Source organism: Notechis scutatus, unplaced genomic scaffold (assembly GCF_049901735.1).
Source record: "Notechis scutatus isolate UNSWTSFEM ecotype Mainland unplaced genomic scaffold, rNotScu1.2 NSCUCTG29, whole genome shotgun sequence".
NCBI lineage: Eukaryota > Metazoa > Chordata > Lepidosauria > Squamata > Elapidae > Notechis > Notechis scutatus.
In genome coordinates, this window is record NW_028263112.1 from 15,001 (window position 1) to 35,128 (window position 20,128).

General features: G+C 66.8%; 3 protein-coding genes across 3 annotated transcripts; 2 read left to right on the forward strand and 1 right to left on the reverse strand.

The window, feature by feature from the left end:
• The first annotated feature begins 416 nt into the window (after positions 1 to 416).
• On the forward strand, positions 417 to 2,926 carry PFN1 (profilin 1). Its single transcript, XM_087948614.1, has 3 exons — positions 417 to 761; positions 2,091 to 2,283; positions 2,719 to 2,926. The coding sequence occupies exons 1-3, from the start codon at positions 630 to 632 to the stop codon at positions 2,814 to 2,816; spliced, it is 423 nt and encodes a 140-aa protein (XP_087804740.1). The 5' UTR covers positions 417 to 629; the 3' UTR covers positions 2,817 to 2,926.
• Positions 2,927 to 4,262: 1,336 nt separating this feature from the next.
• RNF167 (ring finger protein 167) lies at positions 4,263 to 8,048 on the reverse strand. The gene is given in 10 exon segments (XM_087948613.1): positions 4,263 to 4,401; positions 4,404 to 4,646; positions 4,804 to 4,884; positions 5,727 to 5,820; positions 6,102 to 6,207; positions 6,474 to 6,564; positions 6,657 to 6,744; positions 7,373 to 7,489; positions 7,584 to 7,663; positions 7,927 to 8,048. Coding segments are annotated over 10 exon segments (1,095 nt in total). The 5' UTR covers positions 8,021 to 8,048; the 3' UTR covers positions 4,263 to 4,300.
• Positions 8,049 to 12,184: 4,136 nt separating this feature from the next.
• On the forward strand, positions 12,185 to 19,752 carry SLC25A11 (solute carrier family 25 member 11). Its single transcript, XM_087948615.1, is given in 11 exon segments — positions 12,185 to 12,478; positions 12,567 to 12,719; positions 15,112 to 15,320; positions 15,366 to 15,373; positions 15,418 to 15,492; positions 15,687 to 15,774; positions 16,341 to 16,440; positions 16,585 to 16,636; positions 19,574 to 19,591; positions 19,593 to 19,712; positions 19,714 to 19,752. Coding segments are annotated over 11 exon segments (954 nt in total). The 5' UTR covers positions 12,185 to 12,371; the 3' UTR covers positions 19,738 to 19,752.
• The last annotated feature ends 376 nt before the right edge of the window (positions 19,753 to 20,128 follow it).

The window sequence follows — 20,128 nt, forward strand, 5'->3', positions numbered from 1 at the left end:
TCCCTTCCCCTCCCCCTCCCAAGACAGAAGAGGAGAGACAGGAGAGTTTGCAAGGCCTCCCCCTGCCCCCCTTCGCCCCCCTCTTTGCCGCTGGGACCCCCACCCACGGAGCCCCCGGGGAGGAGTCTTGGGGTCCGGCTTTGTGACCTCGAGGCCCCCTCCCCTCCCCTCCCGACAGAGGAGCGTTTGCAAGGCCTCCCCCTGCACCGCAGCCCCCCTCGGATCCCCGGCGGGGAGGGGAGGGGGTGTCTTGCGGGGTCGGCTTGATGTCCCCGACGCCCCCTCCCCTCCCCCTGAGGGGGAGGGGAGAGCAGGAAGTGGGGAGCCGCGCCAGGCATGGAGAGGGGAGGAGGAGCGCCTGCGCGTCCCCTCCCCTCCGCTTCCCTCCCCTCCCTCCTCCCTCCTCCCTCCTCCTCCTCCCCTTCCTCCTCGGCTGCCCGGGCGCTCCCAGTCCTCGGCGCAGTCCGCTCCTGGAAGCTGCCTTTTTTTTTCTTCCCCTCCTTCCTCGCCTGGAAAGAAAAAAAAGAAACCCCCCGTCCTCTTCCTCCTCCTCCGCCGCCCGATCGAGCCCCGCCGCCGCCGCCGCCGCTGCTCCTTCTGCTGCTTCCGCTTCTTGTGCTGCTGCGGCCATGAGCGGCTGGAGCTGCTACATCGACAGCCTGATGGCCGACAACACCTGCCAGGACGCGGCCATCGTGGGCTACAAGGAGGCGCCCTCCGTCTGGGCCGCCGCCCCGGGCAAGAACTTCGCCAACATCACGGTGAGGACGAAGAGGAGGAGGAGGAGGCGGCGGCCCGGGCCGCTTCCGCTCCCACTACGACCCCTTTTGTGCTCCAGGCACCGGGACCCACCGAGCGACCGACGGGCCGGGCGAGGGGAGGGGAAAAAAACGGGGGCCCGGAGCTGGGGATTTGGCCCGGCCCCGCTTCTCCGCCCCGGCTTTCCCTCCCTCCCTTACCCCGGCCCGCTTCCGCTCGCTCCTCGCTGCTGCTGCCCGGGGACGGAGGGAGGGGAGTCCCGGTGCCACGTCCTCAAACGGCCGCGAGGAAAAGAGCGGCCGGGCCGAGTGGTGGGGGGGGAAGAGGAAGGAGGCCCGGGAAAGCACCGCGTCTCTCCTCCTCCTCCTCCTTCCCCTCCCGCTTCGGCCGTTCTCCGGAGGGACGGAGCGGGCCTGCGGGGGAGGAGGCGGCCTGGCGCCCTCTTCCCAGGGCGCCAAATGAGGGGGTGGGAGGGAAAACGCGGGCGGAAGGGCTTCCTCTCCGGAAGTCGGGCCGAGGGGTGGGGGTGGGTGTGGGGGGGTGGGGAGGGGGTGTAGGGGGTCTTTGCGGCCTTCCGGAGGCGCTAAGCTCTCCCCCGCCTTCCCCTCCCCTCTCCCGGCGCCGGGCTCCCCACGCGGGCCTCGAAGGCCTTGGCGCTTCCGGGAAAGGCCCCGCATCTCCACTCTCCAAGGGAGGGGATCTCCTTACTGGATCCCGGGGTGGGGGAGGGTGGGGTGGGGGGCTTTGGCCTGGCGCTTCGGGGGAAAGGCCCGCATCTCCACTCTCCAAGGGGGGGGGATCTCTTACTGGATCCCAGGGGTGGGGAGGGTGGGGTGGGGGGCTTTGGCCTGGCGCTTCCTGGAAAGGCCCTGAATCCACTCTCAAGGGGAGGGGGATCTCCTTACTGGATCCCCGGGGGTGGGGAGGGGAGACTTGGCCTGGCACTTCCGGGAAATGCCCCGAGGGAGCGGAGGGAGGGGTGTCTCCTTACTGGCTCCCCGGGGTGGGGAGAGGTGGGGTGGGGGGCTTGGCCTGGCGCTTCCGGGAAAGGCCCTGAATCCATTCTCAAGGGGGCTCCTTACTGGCTCCTGGGGGTGGGGGAGGTGTGTGTGTGTGGGGGGGGATGGGTCGTAAGGAAGCCCGGCCTCCTTGGCTGGAAGGGGGTCCCCGGGATTGAACCCCTGCTTTCAAAAAAAAAAAAAACCACCCTCTTCCTGGGTGGTGGGGTGGGTGGTAAGGAAGCCCGGCCTTCTTGGCTGGAAGGGGGTTCGCCGGGGATTGAACCCCTGCTTTCCACCTCCCCCCTCCCCCACCCTTCCCGCCCTTTGCAGCCGGCGGAAGTGAACGTCCTGGTGGGGAAGGACCGCGACAACCTCTTCGTCAACGGGCTGACGCTGGGCGGGCAGAAGTGCTCCGTCATCCGGGACAGCCTTCACCTGGACGGGGAGAGCACCATGGACCTGAGGACCAAGAGCACCGGAGGGGCCCCCACCTACAACATCACCGCCGCCATGACCAACAAGAGTGAGTCGGAGTGGGGAGGGGGGGAGGGAGGGAGGGGAAGAGCAGCTGCCCTGCCTGGGGGCGGCCGCATTCCTCGCCTGCCGGGCAGCTGTTGGAGGGGGAAGCAAGACAGCTGTAGGCCTCGCGGCCTCCCCTCCCGGATAAATCTGGCTCACCTTCCAGACCCTGGATGTTCCCTTGGGGGAGGGGCTGGGGGGGGCATCCATGGGCTTTCGGGGGTCGGAAACCCCCTCCCCACCCGTCCGAGCTCCTTTCCTTCAAGCCGCCGGAACAGCTGCCTATCCACCCCACTAACCGCCGGCATCTGCCCTTAATCTTCTCGTCGACCTCCTCACCCCTTCCCGCCTGGCTCCCTTGGGTGAGCGTGGGAGGAATCCGCTCACCCCTCAACCTGGCCGCTGACCTCCCTTCTTTCCTCCCCCTCCCCGCTTCCAGCGATTGTGATCGTGATGGGCAAGGAAGGGGTTCACGGCGGCTGCATCAACAAGAAGTGCTTCGAGATGGCCAACCACTTGCGACGGTCGCAGTACTGAGGCGCCGGCGGGGTTCCCACCTGTGGTACTACTGATGGAACACGGGGTGAGGATGTCCAAGGTGGCGGTGACCGCCCAGGGCAGCCCGGCATTGCCAACTGCGGGACCAAGACGACCCCCTCCCCCGGCCCACGATCGCCGCGTATTCCGACTTTTTCCCTGCTCTCACGGCCTCCTCTTCCTCTTCCTTTTCTTCTCCTGTTTTTTTTTTTTCTAATGCCCCACCACCACCACGTCCCGCCCTCCCATTTCTTTTTTCCGCCATTTTGTTTTTTTTTTCTACCACAAATTCCTTAATTGCTGCCAAAATTTTTTCTGGTTGTTACAAGGTGTAGCTTTTTTGATGAAGAAAACTATATTGGAACAAGAAAAAATAAATAAAAAAAGGAATTGAATTCTAACTCCCGGAGTGTTTCGCACTCGTCTCCTTTCCTCCCACCGCCACCCTTGGGCCTACCCACCTCCCGAGGCCCGGTTTCTATGCCGGGGGCGGGGAAAAACAATGGAGAAGCCGTCGGGGGGGCGGGACAGAAGCCCGCTTGTTCCGTGCAGACAATGGGGGAGCTGCCGTCCAGCCTCTGCGCCGCAAAACAGGTCGCTCTCTGTGGCCGGTTCAAAGAGGCCGGATGGTGGAGGACGAGAAGCCGGCCGTAGTCGGAGGTGTTGTACAGCCTGGGATTGAGCCCCCCCCCGGCACAGCCGAGCCAGGTGTGCGCGTCCCCCCCCGCCCTCCCCTGTTCACTAGCATCCTTCACACACACGCACCCCGCGCACGCCCTCGAGAGGGAGGGCTTTCTCTACCTCCCGGTTCCATCGCACCACTTTGCTGAAGAGAAAAAGGGGGGGACGCAATAGAATGTAAATTGTATGTTTATTGAGCGACCGGACGGCGGTTGCCTGCGCCTTCCACCTTCCCTTGACCCCCTTGCGGAGGCTGTGCCACCCCCACCACCACCAACCCATTAGCAGAACCTGCCCAAGCAGCTTGGAAGTCGCTAAAGTCCAAAATCCCCCCCATCCTCCACGTTTTTGGGGGACGTTGGGTCCGGGGACAAGGGGGCGGCCTTCTTACTGCGGTTCCTCCCTTGGCGAGAAAAAGGGGTTGGGTTGGCAGGGCCTGCGCAGTAAGAGGGGGTCCATCCCCCCCCAGGCCTCTCTCCGGAGCTGCTCCAGGTCCTCCGGCTTGGCAGTGCACCCCGAAGTGGCAGGGTCTGCCCCAGCGCCCCCTCCCCAAGACACCTGGCTGCAGGAGGGCTGGGGAAACGGGGGCTGCTCCACCTTGCCAAGCGTCCTGGGTGTGTGTGTGTGTGTGTGTGGCTGGAAGAGAGGAGCCGGCCCCCACTCCGCCGGCTCCTCCATCTTCTACTCCACGCCGAGGCGGGGAGGAGGGTGTGTGTGCAAGAAGTAGGACTTTGCACCTGCGATTAAGTTACAAGTCCTGGAAGGAAGGAAGGAAGGAGTGTGTGCCAAGGTGGGGCAGTGGGCTAGACCCTCCTTGAGCTTTCCGCGCCTTCCTCCGGGAGCTCCCGGGGGCTGGAGGCAACTGACCGGGCCATGCTGCCGAAGCAGGGAAGCCCGCAGGCTGCGCGGGCGAGGAACGCAGCAAAGGGGTGCGCTCCGAATCTTCTTCCTCCTCTTCCTCCTCCTCCTCCTCGTGCCCCAAGTCCAACGGGCCCCCCTCGCTCGGGGCGGGCGTGGCCGGGTCGCTCCTGCCCCCGTCCTCCCCTTCCGAGTCCGAGTCGTCCGGGGAGCGGACCACCCGTTGTTTGCAAACGGGGCAGGTCTTCTTGGTCTGGGTCAGCCAGGGGTCCACGCACTTGCAGTGGTAGGCTGCAGGGGAAGAAGCGGGGTGAGTGTGTGGGTGGTGGGTGAGAACGTCCAGGCTCTCACCCCCCCCCCACCTCCACCCCCCCCTGGGCGCCCACCAACCCTCCCAGGCCGTTTTTTGGGGAAAAGCGTATGCCTGGGCGGAGTGGGCTTGGCTCACCGTGGGAGCACGGCAGGATTCGCAGCCGGTCCCCGTCTTCGTACTCTTCCAGGCAGATGGCGCAGACGTCATACTCGTCCCCTGAGGGGGGAGGAAGAAGAGGAGGAGGAGGAAGAGAGGACGGGGCGCATCAGGGCACCCCACCTACCCAAGGGGCCTTTAGGGGCTCTTCCCCAGGGCTGGACCTTGGGGGAGGACAGAGTAGCCCAGGGTGGCTGGCTGCCCCTCCCCGTCCAGGGCCAGGGAAGGGCAGCCAGGCTGGGGGAGGGGGATCTGGGGAAACATGCCGGCCTCGGGGAGGGGCAGGCTTCACCCCCTCCCCTCCCCCGGCACGCGAAAACAGGAAGCCGCGGCTTGCAGCGCGCCGTGGAGGGAAGTGGTCAACGGGCAGCTCGGCGGAGCTCCAAAGCGCGGCGCGCCCGGCCTTATAAGGCAAGAGCCAGGCTGCTGCGCCTGGGCGGCCGCCGCTTCCTTCCTGCCGCCTGGCTCCGCCTGCAAAGGCAGCGGGGGGAGGAGGGGGGCCAGGAGGGAGTGCAAAGGGCAAAGCCCTCCCTCCCCTTCCAGGCATCGCTCCTCTCCCCGCATCCAAAAGCCGCCTGGGCCGGGCTCTCGCAAAGGTGGAGAGTTTGGGGAGAGGGGGGGTTGGCGATACTGGCTCCCCTCCCCACCCCAACCCAGGACGAGAGCCGCCCCTTCCCCTTATTGGGCAGAAGCGCCCAGGCCCCTGAAAAAGGGAGGGTGGGGAGGGCCGGCGGTCTGCAGTGCAGTGGCCAGAGAGGAACCAGCTGGGCTGGCTCGGCTGGCTTCCCCCTTTTGGCCGCCCACACCCGCCAGGCTGTTGTGGGTGGGTGGGCGAGGAGAGGGAGGGGAGGGGGTCCCCCTATTTCCCTCCCACCCCCAGCCCCCAAGGCCCCTCCCCTGACCTTTTTTGTACTTGTGCGTGGGGATTTTTTTCAGCTGCTCCTTGGACAGCCGGTCCTTTCGTATCCGCTTCCGATGTTGGACACACCGGACGATCTGGCACAGAGGGGACGGAGGGGAGGGGGTTTGCCCAGGGTCAGATCTTATTGAGGGGTGGGGGGTTTGAATACACACACACACACACACACACACACACACACACAGAGTGGTTCTCCCTCCCCGGCTGCCAAAAAAAAGGCAGCTCCAGCCACCAAGGCTCCCTCCCCACAACGGGCAGGTTGAGCGAAGAGCCAGAAGCTGAGCCCCCATGGCCACACACCCTCAGCGCGTCCCCTCCCTCCCTCCCTCCCCCGCCGGACCCTTGGCGGGGCCCTCACCAGGATGGTGCACATCACGGCGATCACCACGCCCACCACGCCCGTGAAGGGGATGAGGTAGTAGCCCAGCGGGAAAACGTACTCGGGGATCAGGACGACGTGGCCCCTGTGGAGGAAGGGGGGGAGAGAGAATTAGCCCCCTAAGGAGTGGGGAGGGGAGGACCAGAGGGCAGAGATTCCCTCCCACCCACCCACCCACTCCCCGGCCGGAAGTCCCGATCGCACATCCCTCCCTGCGCATCGGCCCAACTTCCTAACTTCTATGCGTCGCAGCCGACATGACGGCGGCGAGAAGACGGGCTGGGATGCCCGAGTCAGGATGGTGGCAGGTAAGGGGCACAGCGCCTCCCGCCCGCTGTGCCGGGGGCCTACCCCCGCTCGTAGGTGAAGAGGCTCCGCAGGTAGGTGGCGGCCGTTTCGCCCGTGAAGACGGAGGGGACGGTGATGTGCCTGCGCAGCTGGTCTGGAGGAGGAAAAGGCGCGGTCAGCCCGGGACGGGACGGGGACGGACACGGGGGCCAAGGCCCAGGGCGAAGCCTCCTGCCCTCCACTCACCGTCCTCCCAGACCATGTTCAACAGGTCATCCGAGCCAACGTTGTGGACAATGACGCCCAGGAAGCCGGCCTGCTGCGCGTGGAACACCTGCCGGGAGACACAGACACCGGAGGAGCTCAGGCCCGCTTCCCCTCCCGAAGGGACTGCCCTCCCTCCCGCCGGAGGAGCTCAGGCCCGCTTCCCTCCCGAAGGGACTCCCCTCCCTCCCGCCGGAGGAGCTCAGGCCCGCTTCCCCTCCCGGGTGACTGCCCTCCTCCCGCCGGAGGAGCTCAGGCCCGCTTCTCCCGAAGGGACTGCCCTCCCTCCCGCCGGAGGAGCTCAGGCCCGCTTCTCCTCCCGAAGGGTCTCCCTCCTTCCCGCCGGAGGAGCTCAGGCCCGCTTCCTCCCGAAGGGACTCCCTCCCTCCCGCCGGAGGAGCTCAGGCCCGCTTCCTCCCGAAGGGACTCCTCCCTCCCGCCGGAGGAGCTCAGGCCCGCTTCTCTCCCGAAGGGACTCCCTCCCTCCCCGCCGGAGGAGCTCAGGCCCGCTTCCCCTCCCGAAGGGACTCCCCTCCTCCCGCCGGAGGAGCTCAGGCCCGCTTCCTCCCGAAGAGACTCTCCCTCCCGCCGGAGGAGCTCAGGCCCGCTTCCTCCCCGAAGGGACTCCTCCCTCCCGCCCCGGCTCTGTCCTCACACGACGACGGTGGTCATCCCTTTCTCCCCGGCCCCCTCCTCACCTTGACGTCAAAACTGCAGTTGTACCGCCGGACGAGGGCGATGAAGACGCTGCTGTTGGACGGAGGCGCTTGGAGAGGCAGGCAGGCGTTGGCCGGCCTGGCTTCCACCAGCAGACCCTGCGGGGAGGCAGGCAGGCAGCTCAGGGGGAGGGAGGGGGGTCACAGAGGGAGGGAGGGAGGGGAGGAAGCTCCCACTCGCCTAGATACCCACCAGGAGTCCTTCCCGGGCAGCGGGTAACCAAAAATGGCGGGCAGGTCCGAGAACTCCATGCTGGTATTGTGGTCCGACACCTGAGGGAGGGAGGGAGGGGGCAGTGAGCAGGTGGGGGCGCAGCCGTGGGTCCCTTCCCCCCACACACTTAGTAGTCACAAACGGGATCTGTTCACAGACGCCCCCTCTCCACCCTGGTTTCAACCCGTCTCCGGCCCAGCTGTGCGGGACGCAAACAGTAGCCACGGTCCAAGCCCCGTCTAGTGGCGAGAGCCAGCACTTCAGGAGGGGGACCCAGGGCTGAGCTGAGTGGGGGGTGGGGTGGGGGGGTAAAGGGGCTCACCGCGTGGATGTAGCCCTTGGCGGCCGGCAGCTCCCACAAGAGGCAGACGGGCAGGACGAGGGCGCGGCGGCTGGCAGGAGGTGCCGGGTTGCATCCTGAAGCGTCGTCGGGTTGCAACCGCAGCTCCTAGGAGAAACGGGGCAGGGACCGTCAGGCTGCTGCGTCTTCCCCACCAGGGACTAGCAGCGCTCTTCCCTCCTCGCCCCAAGGAAGTCCCGAAGATCACCGGCCCGGCAGGGCTCCCCTCCCCTTTGGCCCAGCATCCTGCCTCCCGCTGCCCACGGGCGCACAACAGAGACCGGCATTCAGCTCTGGCATGCCGGGGCACACGACCTCTCGACGGGCAAGGAGGCCTCCCGGCGCCAACGCGGTCGAGGGAGTGGGGGGCGCCCACAGGACGGACCGCCCGTCAGCTCCCCTTGGTCGCTGATCCTGGGTGGGTGGGGGGTCTGCAGATAAGGGGGGGCCAATCGGCCTCCTCCTCCGCCAATCCAGCCCCTTTCCGCACCCGATGTCGAAGGCCCTCCGTTCAGCTGAGGTTCCTCGGGGTCCCCACCGGTATCCCCTCCCCCTGATCCTCCCCCCCTTCCACCCGCGAGCCAAAGGGCCCAGTGGGCTCCCCTCCCCTCTTTCAGCGGTTTGGCCCTCCCCGAACCGGCTCTTCGGACCCCGCGGCCCCGGGCAGGAGGCGCCAAGGACAGCGGGCAGGGAAAGGGAAGTGGGGGGTTCCACCTAACGAGTCTGCTTCAGTAGGGTTGGAGGAAGCCCTACGGCCGGCGGGATTCGCACCCAGACCCCTCCAAAGGACGTCCTCCCTGAGTCGGGGCAGGCCTTCTGGGCACCTCCCATCGCAGCGCCAGGCGGCCCAAGCCAGGTTTCTCTCAGGCCCCCGGGAATGGAGGGGTGGGGGGCGGGGGAGGGGCTGAGAGGAACAGTCCTCATTTAGCAACCGCCTCGCCCAACGACCGTTTGCACTCATAGGGCGGCAATGAAAAGGAGGGGACTCGGCAACCCACCCCTTCGCGTTGGACGCCCAACCGGGAGCCTCGACCACGAGCCCCCTCTCCGTCGCCGGGGTGCCGGGGTACAAGACGGCCCCCCACCCCACCTTTGAGACGAGCGCTCGGAGGGGAGAACCGGGGGCTTCTCCCCCTCTCCCCCATTCAGAGGCCCCACTTCCATAGCCCGGCAGGATGAGGGCCCCCAACCCCCCAAGGGAGAAGACCCCTCCCCAAGAAGGCCTCCCCCTCCCCCTGAATAGGCTGGTCAATGGGGAGGGGGCTCTCAAGTGGGGGAGGGGCTTCCTATGCCCAGCGTGTCCCCCTCCCCTCCCCTCCCCTGAATAGGCTGGTCAATGGGGGGGGGGCTCAAGTGGGGAGGGGCTTCCTATGCCCAGCGTGTCCCCCCTCCCCCTCCCCTCCCCCTGAATAGGCTGGTCAATGGGGAGGGGGGCTCTCAAGTGGGGGAGGGCTTCCTTGGCCCAGCTTGTCCCCCTCCCCCTCCCCCCTGAATAGGCTGAGTCAATGGGGAGGGGGCTCTCGAGTGGGGAGGGGCTTCCTATGCCCAGCTTGTCCCCCCTCCCCTCCCCTCCCCCCTGAATAGGCTGGTCCATGGGGAGGGGGGCTCTTAAGTGGGGGGAGGGGCTCCCTATGCCCAGCTTGTCCCCCTCCCCTCCCCCCCCCTGAATAGGCTGTTCAATGGGGAGGGGGCTCTCGAGTGGGGAGAGGGCTCCCTATGCCCAGCTTGTCCCCCTCCCCTCCCCCCCCCTGAATAGGCTGGTCCATGGGGGAGGGGGCTCTCAAGTGGGGGAGGGGCTCCCTATGCCCACCTTGTCCCCCTCCCCTCCCCTCCCCTCTGAATAGGCTGGTCCATGGGGGAGGGGGCTCTAAGGGGGGGAGGGGCTCCCTATGCCCAGCTTGTCCCCCTCCCCTCCCCTCCCCCTGAATAGGCTGGTCCATGGGGAGGGGGCTCTCAAGTGGGGAGGGGCTCCCTATGCCCAGCTTGTCCCCCTCCCCCTCCCCCTCCCCCTGAATAGGCTGGTCCATGGGGAGGGGGCTCTCGAGTGGGGAGGGGCTCCCTATGCCCACCTTGTCCCCCTCCCCTCCCCCTCCCCCCTCTGAATAGGCTGGTCAATGGGGAGGGGGCTCTCAAGTGGGGGAGGGGCTCCCTATGCCCAGCTTGTCCCCCTCCCCTCCCCTCCCCCTCCCTGAATAGGCTGGTCAATGGGGAGGGGGCTCTCAAGTGGGGGAGGGGCTTCCTATGCCCAGCTTGTCCCCTCCCCTCCCCTCCCCCCTGAATAGGCTGGTCAATGGGAGGGGGCTGTCAAGTGGGGAGGGGCTCCCTATGCCCAGCTTGTCCCCCCTCCCTCCCCTCCCCCTCCCTGAATAGGCTGGTCAATGGGGAGGGGGCTCTCAAGTGGGGGAGGGGCTCCCTATGCCCACCTTGTCCCCCTCCCCTCCCTCCCCTCTGAATAGGCTGGTCAATGGGGAGGGGCTCTCGAGTGGGGGAGGGGCTCCCTATGCCCAGCTTGTCCCCCTCGCCCCTCCCCTCCCCTGAATAGGCTGGTCAATGGGGAGGGGGCTCTCAAGTGGGGGAGGGGCTCCTATGCCCAGCTTGTCCCCCTTCCCCTCCCCTCCCCCCTGAATAGGCTGAGTCAATGGGGGAGGGGGCTCTCAAGTGGGGGAGGGGCTTTCTATGCCCAGCGTGTCCCCCTCCCCTCCCCTCCTGAATAGGTTGAGTCAATGGGGGAGGGGGCTCTCAATGTGGGGAGGGGCTTCCTATGCCCAGCGTGTCCCCCTCCCCTCCCCTCCCCCTGAATAGGCTGGTCCATGGGGAGGGGGCTCTCAAGTGGGGGAGGGGCTTCCTTGGCCCAGCTTGTCCCCCTCCCCTCCCCTCCCCCCTGAATAGGCTGGTCAATGGGGAGGGGGGCTGTCAAGTGGGGAGGGGCTTCCTTGGCCCAGATTGTCCCCCCTCCCCCCTCCCCCCCCCCTGAATAGGCTGGTCCATGGGGAGGGGGGCTCTCAAGTGGGGGAGGGGCTCCCTATGCCCAGCTTGTCCCCCTCCCCCCTCCCCTCTGAATAGGCTGGTCAATGGGGAGGGGGGCTCTCGAGTGGGGAGGGGCTCCCTATGCCCAGCTTGTCCCCCTCGCCCCTCCCCCTCCCCTGAATAGGCTGGTCAATGGGGAGGGGGCTCTCAAGTGGGGGAGGGGCTCCCTATGCCCAGCTTGTCCCCCTTCCCCTCCCCTCCCCCCTGAATAGGCTGAGTCAATGGGGAGGGGGCTCTCAAGTGGGGAGAGGGCTTTCTATGCCCAGCGTGTCCCCCTCCCCTCCCCTCCTGAATAGGTTGAGTCAATGGGGAGGGGGCTGTCAAGTGGGGGAGGGGCTTCCTTGGCCCAGATTGTCCCCCTCGCCCCCCGCTCACCTTCCGTAGGGGCGTCCGCCGCCCACCGCTCTGTTTACCAGCCCTGCGCGGTGCGGGAAGTGCGGGAAGTTCTCGCGAGAGGAGGGAGGGCGGCCATCTCCTCCTCCTCCTCCTCCTCCTCCTCCCGCGCCAGCGAGGGATGCCGGGCCTTGTAGTCCCGACCTCTCCTTCTTCCGCACTCCACCTCCCCACGTGACTCCGGCGCACAAGCCGTCGCGGTGGCCACCCCTCAGGACTACGACGCCCACAATCCTCCGGGCTCCTCTCTTTCCCCTTCTTCCCCCGCCCCGCCCTTCCCAAAGCCTCCGCTGCGCGCACCCCGGCCCCACGTGACTCCGCCGCACAGCGTAGTCGCGGTGCCCCCCCAGGACTACGACACCCACAATCCTCCGGGCTCTCTTTCCCTCCTTTCCCCCCGCCCGGCCCTTCCCAAGGCCTCCGCTGCGCGCGCACCCCGTCCCCACGTCACTCCGCCGCACAAGCCGTCGCTGTGCCCTCCCCGTCAGGACTACGACGCCCACAATCCTTCGGGCTTCTCCCCACGCCCCGCCCTTCCCAAGGCCTCCGCTGCGCGCGCACCCCGGCCAGAGTCCGTTCCCCACGTGACTCCGCCCCACAGCCGTCGCGGTGGCCCCCCCAGGACTACGACACCCACAATCCTCCGGGCTCTCTTTTCCTTCCCCCCCGCCCGGCCCTTCCCAAGGCCTCCGCTGCGCGCGCACCCCGTCCCCACGTCACTCCGCCGCACAAGCCGTCGCTGTGCCCCCCCCCCGTCAGGACTACGACGCCCACAATCCTCCGGGCTTCTCCCCACGCCCCACGCCCCGCCCTTCCCAAGGCCTCCGCTGCGCGCGCACCCCGGCCAGAGTCCGTTCCCCACGTGACTCCGCCCCACAGCCGTCGCGGTGGCCCCCACCAGGACTACGACGCCCACAATCCTCCGGGCTCTTTTTTTTCCCTCCCGCCCCGGCTGCGCGCGCACCCCGGCCGGAGTCACCTTGATCCCCGGCGCCAGTGCAGCCGGGATGGCGGCGGCGGCGGCGGCGGTGGAGGCGGCGGCGGGGGCTCCGGCTCCGGGGAAGCCCAAGACTTCGCCCAAGTCCGTCAAGTTCCTCTTCGGGGGCCTGGCCGGGTGAGTCCCCCGGGATGGGCGGGAGGAGTCGTTCCCTCCCCCCGCCGCCTCCCGGTGCGACCCGGTCCCTTCCCGCCCCCCCCTGCAGGATGGGGGCCACGGTCTTCGTGCAGCCGCTGGACCTGGTGAAGAACCGGATGCAGCTGAGCGGCGAGGGCGCCAAGACCCGCGAGTACAAGACCAGCCTGCACGCGGTGGGCAGCATCCTCCGGCAGGAGGGGCTCCGCGGCATCTACACCGGGTGGGTAGGCGGGGCCCGGGGGAGGGAGGGAGGGGGGAGGAGCAGAGGAGGAGGAGGAGCAGGGAGGAGGAGGAGGGGAGGGCGAGGGGGGAAGAGCAGGAGGAGGAGGAGCTGAGGGGGAGGGGGGAAGGAGGAGCAGGGGAGGAGGAGGAGGAGCAGAGGAGGAGCAGCAGGGGGAGGGTGGGGGAGAGGAGGAGGAGCAGAGGGGGAGGAGCAGGGGAGGAGGAGGAGCAGAGGGGAGAAGGAATAGGGGGAGGAGGAGGAGGAGCAGAGGGAGAAGGAATAGGGGAGGAGGAGGAGGAGCAGAGGGGAGGGGGAGGGCGGGGGGAGGAGCAGAGGAGGAGGAGGAGCAGGGGGAGGAGGAGGAGGGGAGGGCGGGGGGGAGGAGCAGGGAGGAGGAGGAGCTGAGGGGAGGGGGAAGGAGGAGCAGGGAGGAGGAGGAGGAGGAGCAGAGGGGGAGGAGCAGAGGAGGAGGAGCAGGGGAGAGGAGGGGAGGGGAGTGCGGGGGAGGAGCAGGGGAGGAGGAGGAGCTGAGGGGGAGGGGGGAAGGAGGAGCAGGGGAGGAGGAGGAGGAGCAGAGGAGGAGCAGCAGGGGAGGGTGGGGGAGAGGAGGAGGAGCAGAGGGGGAGGAGTAGGGGAGGAGGAGGAGCAGAGGGGAGAAGGAATAGGGGAGGAGGAGGAGGAGCAGAGGGGAGAAGGAATAGGGAGGAGGAGGAGCAGAGGGGGAGGAGGGGGGAGGGCGGGGGAGGAGCAGAGGAGGAGGAGGAGCAGGGGGGAGGGAGGAGGAGGGCGGGGGAGGAGCAGGGGAGGAGGAGGAGCTGAGGGGAGGGGAAGGAGGAGCAGGGGAGGAGGAGGAGGAGGAGCAGAGGGGGAGGAGCAGAGGAGGAGGAGGAGCAGGGGAGAGGAGGGGAGGGGAGTGCGGGGGAGGAGCAGGGGAGGAGGAGGAGCTGAGGGGAGGGGGGAAGGAGGAGCAGGGGGGAGGAGGAGGAGGAGCAGAGGGGGGAGGAGCAGAGGAGGAGGAGGAGCAGGGGAGAGGAGGGGAGGGGGAGGGCGGGGGGGAGGAGCAGGGGAGGAGGAGGAGCAGAGGGGGAGCAGCAGGGGAGGAGGAGGAGCAGCAGGGGAGGGCAGGGAAAGGAGGAGCAGGGGAGGAGGAGGAGCAGAGGGGAGAAGGAATAGGGGAGGAGGAGGAGGAGCAGAGGGGAGAAGGAATAGGGGAGGAGGAGGAGGAGCAGAGGGGGGGAGGAGGAGGAGGGGAGGGCGGGGGAGGAGCAGAGGAGGAGGAGGAGCAGGGGGAGGAGGAGGAGGGGAGGGCGGGGGAGGAGCAGGGGAGGAGGAGGAGCTGAGGGGAGGGGGGAAGGAGGAGCAGGGGAGGAGGAGGAGGAGGAGCAGAGGGGGAGGAGCAGAGGAGGAGGAGGAGCAGGGGAGAGGAGGGGGAGGGGGAGTGCGGGGGAGGAGCAGGGAGGAGGAGGAGCTGAGGGGAAGGGGGAAGGAGGAGCAGGGGAGGAGGAGGAGGAGCAGAGGGGGGGGGAGCAGAGGAGGAGGAGGAGCAGGGGAGAGGAGGGGGAGGGGAGTGGGGGGAGGAGCAGGGGAGGAGGAGGAGCTGAGGGGAGGGGAAGGAGGAGCAGGGGAGGAGGAGGAGGAGGAGCAGAGGGGGAGGAGCAGAGGAGGAGGAGGAGCAGGGGGAGGGGAGGGCGGGGGAGGAGCAGGGGGAGGAGGAGGAGCAGAGGGGGGAGCAGCAGGGAGGAGGAGGAGCAGGGGAGGGCAGGGGAAAGGAGGAGCAGGGGGCGAGGGAGAGGAGGAGGAGCAGGGGAGGAGGAGGAGCAGAGGGAGGAGGAGCAGGAGCAGAGGGGAGGAGGAACAGGGGAGGGTGGGGGAGAGGAGGAGCAGAAGGAGCAGGAGCAGGGAGGAGGAGGAGAGGGGAGGGTCGGGGAAAGAGGAAGGAGGAGTAGCGTGGGGGAGGAGGAGGAACAGGGTGAGGAGGAGACCAGAGGGGAGGACAGGGGGAGGAGGAGCAGAGGGGAGGACAGGGAGGAGCAGAGGGGAGGGCAGGGGCAGGAGCAGGGAGGAGGAGCAGAGGGGAAGGCAGGGGAGGAGCAGCAGAGGGGAGGACGGGGAGGGGGAGCAGAGGGGAGGACGGGGGAAAGAAGGGAGGAGGAGCAGGGGAGGAGGAGGAGCAGGGGGAAGGTGCGGGAGAGGAGGAGCAGCAGCAGGAGCAGAGGAGGAGGAGCAGGGGAGGACAGGGGAGGAGGAACAGGAGGAGGAGGAGGAGCAGACAGGAGGAGCAGCAGAGGAGGAGGAGAAGCAGGGGAGGGCAGGGGAAAGAGGAGGAGGGGCAGGGGGAGGAGCAGGGGAGGGCGGGGTCTCACAGCTGGGCTGTCCCCTCCCCCCGCAGGCTCTCGGCCGGGCTGCTCCGCCAGGCCACCTACACCACCACCCGGCTGGGCATCTACACCGTCCTCTTTGAGCGGCTGACGGCTCCCGACGGGACGCCGCCGGGCTTCCTCCTCAAGGCCCTCATCGGCATGACGGCCGGCGCCACCGGGGCCTTCGTGGGCACCCCCGAGGTGGCCCTCATCCGCATGACCGCCCGACGGCAGGTGCGTCCCGGGGGAGGGGCAGGGGGGAGCATCCGGGCGGGGGGGGGAGCAGTGGGGGTGGGTGCCAGCGGCTCCTCTGCCTCTTTGCAGGCTGCCCCGAGCAGCGCCGCGGCTACAGCAACGTCTTCAACGCGCTGCTGCGGATCACCCGCGGAGGCGTCCCCACGCTCTGGAGGGTAGGTAGGCCGGGCTGGGGGCCGAGAGAGGGAGGGAGCCCTGCCCGATGGCCTCTTAGGGCCCCTGCCTGGTTCTTCCCACCCCCAATCCTCCTGCAGCAAAAGCACCTCCCTCCTCTCCCCCGCCCCCGCAAGGTGGGCAACCGGGGCCCAGCCCTGCCTTCGCTGCCTCCTCCCTCCTCTGCCCGTGAGAGTGCGTGCCCACCATGGCCCGGGCAGTGGTCGTCAACGCCGCCCAGCTGGCCTCCTACTCCCAGTCGAAGCAGTTCCTCCTGGACTCGGGTGGGTGGGCCTGCCCTTCCAGGCTGGGCGAGGGTTGGGGAGCCTCCCCTTCCGGGTGGACGAGGGTTGGGGAGCCTCCCCTTCCGGGTGGACGAGGGTTGGGGAGCCTTCCCTTCCGGGCGGGTGAGGGTTGGGGAGCCTTCCCTTCCGGGGCGGGCGAGGTTGGGGAGCCTTCCCTTCCGGAGGCGGGTGAGGGTTGGGGAACCTTCCTTCCGGGCGGGCAAGGGTTGGGGAGCCTCCCCTTCCGGGCGGGCAAGGGTTGGGGGAGCCTTCCCTTCCAGCTGGGCGAGGGTTGGGGAGCCTTCTCTTCCAGCTGGACGAGGGTTGGGGTGCCTCCCCTTCCAGACAGGCGAAGGTTGGGGAGCCTCAGGCGGACGAGGGTTGGGGAACCTTCCATTCCAGGCGGGTGAGGGTTGGGGAGCCTTCCCTTCCGGGCTGGAGGAGGGTTGGGAGGGCGGCCACCAGTCCCGCAGCAGCAACTCCCGGGAAGGGCCTGGGGGAGGAGTGACTCCTCACTCTCTCAGCAGCTACACCCCTCCCCCTTTGCCCCTCCCCTCCCCCTCCAGGCTACTTCCAAGACAACATCCTGTGCCACTTCTGTGCCAGCATGATTAGCGGCTTGGTGACCACCGCGGCCTCCATGCCCGTGGACATCGCCAAGACCAGGTCGGCCTCTTGGGGGGCATCTTGCCTGCGGCGGGGAGGGGGAGGAGAAGGAGGTCTTATGAAGTGGGGAGTGGGAGACGGAGGGTTCCCCTCCCCCCACCGCCTGATCCCCTTCTGACCGCCCCCAACCCTCCCTCCCTGCAGGATCCAGAACATGCGGATGATTGACGGGAAGCCCGAGTACCGGAATGGACTGGTGAGTGCGGTCAGTCCTCACCCCCCCCAACCTCCCCGTAACAATCTATAAGAGGCTGCATCCCCCCCCCTCCATGATACCCCTCCAATGTCTGGGTCCCTTAGGGGGCCTGGGGGCGGGAACCAGCTCCGACGGAAGCCCCTCACCCATCGGGTGAGTCTCTGCAAGGCCCATGGGAGCCGGAGGGGATACCCCTCCCTCCGCCATTGCAAAGGAGCGTCTGGAGATGCTGGTTGCTTGCCAGCTGTTCTCCATTCTCTCTCCCCCCTTCCCCAACTAAGCCCACCTTGGCTTCAGATCACAGAGAATCCCGGTGGGAAGGGGCTTCGGAGGTCATCTAGTCCAACCCCCCTGCCCAAACCCTACACCGTTTCGGACAAGATGGCCGCCCAGCCTCTTCCAGGAAGAGCCTCCTCCCCCCCACAATCCCTGGGGTCCTTGTGGGGGAGGCGGCTGTTCTGCTCTCTCTATGATCACGTACCTCCATCCAGCCCCCTCCCCCAAAAAATGGGAGTGGCCACCCTAGAAGACCTCCCAGGTCCCTTCCGGCCCTGCCGCTCTTTATGCTCCACTTCGTGATTTGGAACTTGCGTGCTTCGGTCTAAAAAAAAACTTGCTGGGCCCGTTTTTGACGTTGTTTTTGGGAGGTCCTGCCGCTAAGCCCCTCCCCGCCGCCCTTCCTCCCCCACGAGCCCCCAGCCCCATTGGATCTCCCCCTTTTTTTTGAGGTACTTTTCCGCCTTTTCGCTTCTTTTTTTTGTGTGTGTGTGGGTGTTTTTTCTGCGGCCCCTCTAGGAATTTGCAAAAATGCCCGCGAGTTCGTTCCCCTCTTTTGAGCGAAGGCAAACATGGAGGAACTGAAGCGGAGGGCCGACCCCTTTCTGCTTCTCCTCCCTCCCTCCCCCCAGGGTCCCAATGGCCTTCCCCTTCAGGCCGGAGCCCTGGAGAGGGTCCCCTGAGGACATCCCACCCACCCCCGACCCCGTCTGGTCAGGGCTGGCTTGCCTTTGGCCCCAAGGGATCCCGATGCCAGGCCCTTCTCGGCAAGCAGGAATGAGCCTGCAGGAGCCAAAATCTACATCACCTTGTTTTGGGGTTGGGGTGGGGGGCTGCTTGGGAGGAAGGGGGTGATGCAGCTGCCCTCTGTGTGTGTGTGTGCGCGCGCTTTCCCCTGTAGGGTTGCGGGGCGGGAGTCAGGCTGTGCAAACAGGCCCCAGGGCAGGCCGAGGGGTGACTGGACTTTAGCGGCCTTGGAAGAGGAGCCAAGTCGGGGGTGGGGGTGGGGGTGGCCGTGAGGCTCCAGGCGAGCTGGGAGCGATCCCGCCCGGCTCCTGCGCCCACCCGCTTTCCCTCCCGGCTCAGCCGGGAGAGGGGGCTGCCCATCGGGGCTGGGTGGGGCAGCTTCCCCCTATTTTGGGGAGGGGATCCCCAGCAGGCCGGAAGAGGGTGGCTGCGGCGGCGGCGACTTCCTCCTTCTTGCTCGTGACTTTGGGGAGGGGCTTCTCCTCTCTCTCCCTCCCTCTCTTCCTCCCTCTCTCTTCCTCCTTCTCTTCTTCCTCTCTTCTTCCCTCTCTTCCTCCTCTCTCTCCTCTCCTCTCTCCTCCTCTCTTCCTCTCTCTCTTCCTCCCTCTCTTCCTCTCTTCTTCCCTCTCTTCCTCCTCTCTTCCTCTCTTCCTCCTCTCTCTCTCTTTCCTCTCTCCCTCCCTCTCTTCCTCCCTCTCTTCCTCTCTCTCTCTCCCTCCCTCTCTCTTCCCTCTCCTCCCTCTCTCCTCCTTCCTCTCTTCCTCCCTCTCTCCCTCCCTCTCTTCCTCCCTCTCTTCCTCCCTCTCTTCCTCCTCTCTCTCCCTCTCTCCTCTCTCTTCCTCTTCTCTCTCTCCCTCCTCTTCCTCCCTCTCTCCTCCCTCTCTCTCCTCCTCTCCTCTCTCCCCTCCTCTCTCTCTTCCTCCCTCTCTCCCTCCCTCTCTTCCTTCCCTCTCTTCTTCCCTCTCTTCCTCCCTCTCTTCCTCCCTCTCTTCCTCCCTCTCTCCCTCCCTCTCTTCCTCCCTCTCTTCCTCCTCTTCCTCCCTCTCTCCCTCTCTCTCTTCCTCCCTCTCTTCCTCCCCTCTTCTTCCCTCTCTCCTCCCTCTCTTCCTCCTCTCTCTCTTCCTCCCTCTCTTCCTCCCTCTCTTCCTCCCTCTCTTCCCTCCCTCTCTTCCTCTCCCTCTCTTCCTCCCTCTCTTCCTCCCTCTCTTCCTCTCTCTCCCCCTCTCTTCCTCCCTCTCTCCCCTCTCCTCTCTCTTCCTCCCTCTCCTTCCTCCTCCTCTTCCCTTCCTTCCTCTCTTGCTCCTTACTCCTCTCTCTCCCTCTCTTCCTCCCTCTCTTCCTCCTCTCTCCCTCCCTCTCTTCCTCTCCTCTCTCCTCCTCTCTTCCCTCTCTTCTCCTCTCTCTTCCTCCCTCTTCTTCCTCTCCCTCCCTCCTCTCTCTTCCCCTCTCTTCCTCCCTCTCTTTCCCCTCTCTCCCTCTCCTCTTCTTCCTCCTCTCCTCTCTCCTCCTCTCTTCCTCCTCTCTTCCTCCCCTCTCTTCTTCCCCTCTCTCCTCCCTCTCTCCCTCTCCTCTTCTTCTCCTCCTCTCTCTCCTCCCTCTCTCCTCCCTCTCTTCCCTCCCTCTCCTCTCTCCATCCTCCCTCTCTTCCTCCCTCTCTTCCTCTCCTCTCTCTTCCCTCTCTCCTCTCTCCCTCTCTTCCTCCCTCTCTCCTCCTCTCTCCTTCTCTTCCTCTCTCTCTTCTCTCCTCTCTTCTTCTCCTCTTTTTCCCTCTCTTCCTCCCTCTCTTCCTCTCCTCTCTCCTCCCTCTCTTCCTCTCTCTTCCTCCTCTTCCTCCTCTCTCTTCTTCCCTCTCTTCTTCCTCTCTTCCTCCCTCTCCCTCCCTCCCTCTCTCCCTCCCTCCTCTCCCCTTTCCAGGACGTGCTGGCGAAGGTGGGTGCGCTACGAGGGCTTCTTCAGCCTCTGGAAGGGCTTCACCACCTACTCGCCCGCCTGGGCCCCCCGTCTGGGCACACTCCTCACCTTCATCTTCCTCGAGCAGATGAACAAGTTCTACTGGGAAGTTTTTCCTCGGGACCTGAGAAGAGGATCCCCTCCTCCCTCCCTCCCTTTGGCCCAGCGTTGCGCTCCCTCCCGCCCACCCACCCTGGGCGAAGAAAGGGGTGCGGCGGCCTGCTCTCACCCATCCCAAGCACCGACTCTAACGCCTCCGGGACGGCAGTGGACGCTATTTATTGAGGAGGGTCTGCCCTCCCCCCACCCCGGGGCCCGCTCTGAGGGGAGGCGCACGTGGGGCTGCAGAGGCGGCCCCCACTTTCTCTCTTTTCGCTTTGTACTGAGTAAAAGCAATCATGCTCCGAATTGACTGCCCCCCTGAGCCCTCCTGTGTGTTGTGTGGGGCCAGAAAGGTGGAGGGCCCCCAAGTGTCCTGGGGGGGACCCCTGAATTCCCAGAGCAGGCGGTGCTGCCTCT

Bases quoted from the DNA above. Each gene is read 5' to 3' on its own strand.
- PFN1 (XM_087948614.1), top strand. From the start codon at position 630: ATGAGCGGCTGGAGCTGCTACATCGACAGCCTGATGGCCGACAACACC. The intron at 762-2,090 runs GTGAGGACGAAG...CGCCCTTTGCAG, and splicing joins AGAACTTCGCCAACATCACG to CCGGCGGAAGTGAACGTCCT. The intron at 2,284-2,718 runs GTGAGTCGGAGT...CCCCGCTTCCAG, and splicing joins CGCCGCCATGACCAACAAGA to CGATTGTGATCGTGATGGGC.